At 56.4% G+C, this 4523-nt stretch overlaps 1 protein-coding gene across 1 annotated transcript in view; it reads left to right on the forward strand.

Annotated features, from left to right (window-relative positions):
* Positions 1–2707, forward strand: part of KAZALD1 (Kazal type serine peptidase inhibitor domain 1) — a 5052-nt gene extending 2345 nt beyond the window's left edge. Inside the window, exons 3-4 of the mRNA XM_005416415.2 lie at positions 591–738; positions 952–2707. Coding sequence (XP_005416472.1) covers positions 591–738; positions 952–1037 — 234 coding nt within the window. The 3' untranslated portion in view covers positions 1038–2707. The remainder of the gene's footprint in view (positions 1–590; positions 739–951) is intronic.
* Positions 2708–4523: the final 1816 nt, after the last annotated feature.

The raw sequence follows: 4523 nt of genomic DNA on the forward strand, positions 1-4523 counted from the left end.
CTGGTCCTACCAGCACACTCAGGCAGTTCCTGCCCTTTTTTCCCATCAGCAGGGCTTCTCTCCCAGGGCTGGCATGCCCAGGGGTCAACATCCTGCTTGTGGCCAGCCCAAATATAGCACCCAGCTGGGTGTACCTAGCTATTAGAGGGTGTGGGCAGAGCCAAAGGGGCCACGCACCTCAGCCAGGCACCAACGAGGAAGAAACTGTGGTGGGATGGATGGAGGGAGCCAGAGGAGCAGGTGGAACCTGCACCATGCCCCCCTTCCATCTTTCTGTCCTTCAAGCCTCCCCACAGCTTGTCGCGGGGTCTGATCTTCACCCCAAGCAGGACTGCCCTGCCTGGTTGGAGGAAACTCTGCTGTCCTCCACCCCTGGCCACCAGACCATAATAGCAGCCTGCAAACACAGCTGCAGCCCAGCTGGGTCAGGAAAAGCTTATTTATTCCTGGGGATAAACAGAAAATAGCATGGCTGCTGCCAGAGCAATCCTGGGACCTCAGCGCCTGTGGGAAGGGGACCCGGGGCTCTGTGGCACAGAATCCCTCTTGCTCCTGCCACCAGTGCTGACAGAAATTCTCCTTTCTTGCAGTTCAGAGGTGGCCCCCAGAAATACGAGGTGACAGGCTGGCTGCAGATCCAGGGCGTGCGGGTGACGGATGAAGGCACGTACCGCTGCTTCGCCAGGAACAGGCTCGGGGAGGTGGTGGCACTGGCCAGCCTGACCGTCTTCACACCGGGTGAGCAACACGCCCTTGTCCCCTGATCTCCTGGGGACATGGGAAGGGATGTCTGGGCACAGTGCACCAGTGTGGCAGGAGCTGCTGGAGCGTGGGGCTGTGCTGGGGATGCCCCTGAAAGCTGCTGTGTGTGGTTTGGCTTTGGTCCGGGTGGGGAAGGGGACAGGCACAGCAGGGTGGCAATGTCACACTGTCCCCATGCTGCCATTTCAGACCAGCTCAACCTGACAGACTTCTCCCTGCTGAAGCCCCGCATGACACCTGAAGACTACAGGGAGAGTGAGGAGGACTACTACTAGCCCAGAGATGGCATGTTCAGCTGCAGAGACCACCTTGCCCACAGTGACCCTTCCCTGGGCTTGGGGACCTCTCTGGAGCAAGCATCCTCTGGCCCAAAACTCCTTTTCTGAACAATCCTGGCACAACCGCCTGGTTTTTGGGGTGGGGGAGAGGGTGACACAACCTTTTGATGTGCTGGGGGATGGGATACTGGCTACTTGTCAAGGGCTGGGATCAGGGACAGCTCTGCCTGGAGCAGGGTGGATCTGCCCTCTGGCACTGAGGGGAGACACAATGGCAGGTAGGACACTGTGGGGACAGCTGTGCTGTGTGTGATGAGGATTGGTGCTGGAGACAGCCTCCTTTGGGAGAGTGAGGCCAGGGCAGGGGCATTATGTCCTGTATGAATAATTTTTTGGGGAAGCTGGAGCAGAGAGCTGGGACCTGACTGTGATAACCAGCATGTCACACCCCCCTGCCCCCCTCCATCTGCTCTGTATCCCCCAAGCACAGAGACGTCCCAGCTTCTCCCCAGAACCTGAGGAACCTGCTGCCAAAACACCCTTCTCTTCTGTTTTGTTTTTAACCAGAAAAGTAGTGATTTGACGAAACCAGGCACTTGTGGATTTCAGAGCTGTCTTTTCTCCAGCTGAACCACCCTTGTGGTCAGAAACACTTTGGCCTTTTTTTGACTGACTTAATTTTTCCCTTCCATGCCTTTGACTGACCTCATGCTTTCCTTTGTCATTTCAGTTGATGTTATTTAAAATATACATGTAGGTCAAAGCCAAGGCTGGCTGACTGTCCTGCATCCACAAGGATGATTATGGGGCTGAGGAAGGGTGCAAACACTGTGGATGCTACCTTGTCCATTGGTGGGGTGCTTGGGTTGAGGAGCCCTCCTGCACATCCCAGTGCTCACAGCTGGTCCTGGTGTGGGTCCTGCCCTTCCCACCCCACCTGGGGATGGGGGTGCCCAGTGCACAATCTCCTGTGCAATGGTGATGCATCAGCTCCTATCACTGTGCTCCCATGTGTTTGGATCCCATCCCACTGCTGCCCATTTTCATATTGGGGTCCTAAGTTCTGTGACACTGGGGTCTCCACCCAGGTGACCACAGCTCTGTCAAGTGTGGAGCAGTTCTGTGACTAGTTGGTGAAGTAAAGGGCTGCTCCAGTTTCCACTGGAAACTATATTAAAAAAAAACAAAACCCACCTACCTCCCAGAGCTGGTGATTTAGAGCAAACTTTCATTTGGGGGAGCACAGGAAGGAAGCTCAGAACTGAACTGTGCTGCTTGCTGCCCAGAGAGGGCTGCCAGGACCCTTCCTCTGGGCATTCTGGGGCTGAGCTCACATTCAAGGGGTGCTTTATCCCCCAAAGCAGCAGCATTTACAGGACTTCTGGTGCTCAAAAGCTCCATATGGACCAAACCCCTCCCAGTTACTCAGTCCCAGCTCTGGGGAGGTCCAGAGCTGTGCCAGAGAGCCAGACCCTGTGAGAGAGGAATTGGCCAGACCCTGGGCAGGAGCAGGCAAGATGCAATAAGGCTGGTGGCTCGGGTCCCGTGCTACTCTCCTTCACATGTTTTTTCTTTTCTTTTCTTCCTTTTTCTCTTGAGACCTGGCTCAGATGACACAATTACGGCACTGAAACCTGAACAAGCAAATAAAAGGGATTTGTCTGGAACTGGCAGCTGAGCAAAATTCCTGCAGACGGTGAGGCTGGGCCAGTTCTGGCCCCTGCACTACAGCTTGACGGGGCACTGCTGCCCTGCCTGCTGGGGTGCCTACCCTTTCTGGCAGAAAACCCCTTCTCAGCCAGAGAAATGCAAAAGTCATTGATGCCTCAGCTTTTCCTTCCATTTAAGAGCATAACAGAATCCTCCTGGGCTGCTCCATCAGAGTTGGAAGGTGTTCAGGAGGGACCAGGGACAGAAGTGTGCCATTGGCTTTTATTTTGCTTTTTTTGGGTGTAAAACATTCTTTCAGAGGCGCTGGGCCTTTTTTATCCATCCTGATCCCCTTCCTGTTTTGCACACAAATGAGCTGGCGGAACTGGGCCACACTCAGGCTGAGGCTGCCACGGGGAAATCCGAGAGCCTCTTGGAGCTTCGGCAGTCAGGAGCTGCCTGCTGGGCTCCCTGCCGGTGCCCGGGGCTGGCCCCCAGCCAGGGCTGCCATGCCAACCCTCCTCAGGGCCAGGCGTGCCCTGCCTGTGTTGGCACAAACCCAGGTGGTGCCGGTGTGGGTGCAGCTTTGCTCTGGCTGGAGAGAGTCGGATGTGTCACACGCTCCATCCCTGGCTCTCCGTGTGCTCTGCAGGACAATGCCCCGCCTGGGCATTTGGGTCTCAGCCCTCGCCCCCCTCTGCTTCACACCCAGTGCCTTCGCACCCTGTTGGGGGCTGGCAGGGAATGCTGGTGGCTCCTGCCTGCCAGGAAGAGCAGTGGGGATGTGGTGACCGAGAGAGGGGGGAATTTGAGCAAAAGCTCTTGGCCAAAATTAACCAAACCAAGGGCTGTGTGTCCCAGATTCCCCATATCCCACTGTCTGACTGGCAGGCTGGAGCTCAGCCAGTAGCTGGGCTCCACTCCCCCCAAGGTGAAGGGCAGCAGAGTGGCTCCAGGGGCACAGAGAGGGCTGGTGTCTCCTCATCCCGGCTCCCAGCCTTGCCATTTCCAGTCACTTAAAAATTAAAGAAGCCAATATTGCTGCACAGCTGGAATCGGTCACTGCCACAGAGCTTAATTGAGGTTATTTGTTGGCTCTCAAAACATTTGGTCACCTCTGCTGCTGGCTGCAAAGATGTTTCCTGCAGCCCCAAGGAGGGGCACCCCAGGCTCTGCAGATCCTGTTCTCAGCTCCAGGCACCCAGAGGGTTCCAGGGACCTGACCAAACCTGTGGTGTCCCTGTGGGTTCAGAGGGTGTGCAACGCATGCAACACCAAATTCCTTTGCTGGCCCATCTTTGATGCAGCTGCTTTTTGGGGGCAGAAGGAGCTGAGCAGCTCATGCCAGCCCAGCTGGCTGCACTCAGAGCACCTGATCAGGTGAGCACAGAGGTCAGGCTGATGTCAGGGACCAGGAGAGCTGGACTGGGAAGTGCTGACATGGCCACTGGCCCAGGCACAGCGCCCACACCTCCTGGCCACCTGAGAGGAGCAGGGCGTGGGTACTTCCCAGGGCACCAGAGGTCACTGCAAGCCTGGGTACAAAGAAGAGGTGGCTTGTCCTGCCAGGACCTGAAAGACCCTGGAGATGCACCCTCTGAGCAGCTGCCAACCACTGGGTTTTGTGGTCTGCAGGGAAAACCCACCAAGTCTGGCAAGTAAATACACTCCTGTAACAAAGACATGCTGCCCCTGTCCTTCCCCACCCTTGGGGGTGCTGGGACCTGTGCCTGCCTGGGCCTGGGCAGGAGGCACATGGAATCACAGAGGAGTTTGGATTGGAAGAGACCTTGGAGGTAATTTAGTTTCAACGCCCCTGCCATGGGCAGGGAC

This window comes from Geospiza fortis, unplaced genomic scaffold, assembly GCF_000277835.1.
Source record: "Geospiza fortis unplaced genomic scaffold, GeoFor_1.0 scaffold130, whole genome shotgun sequence".
Taxonomy (NCBI): Eukaryota; Metazoa; Chordata; class Aves; order Passeriformes; family Thraupidae; genus Geospiza; species Geospiza fortis.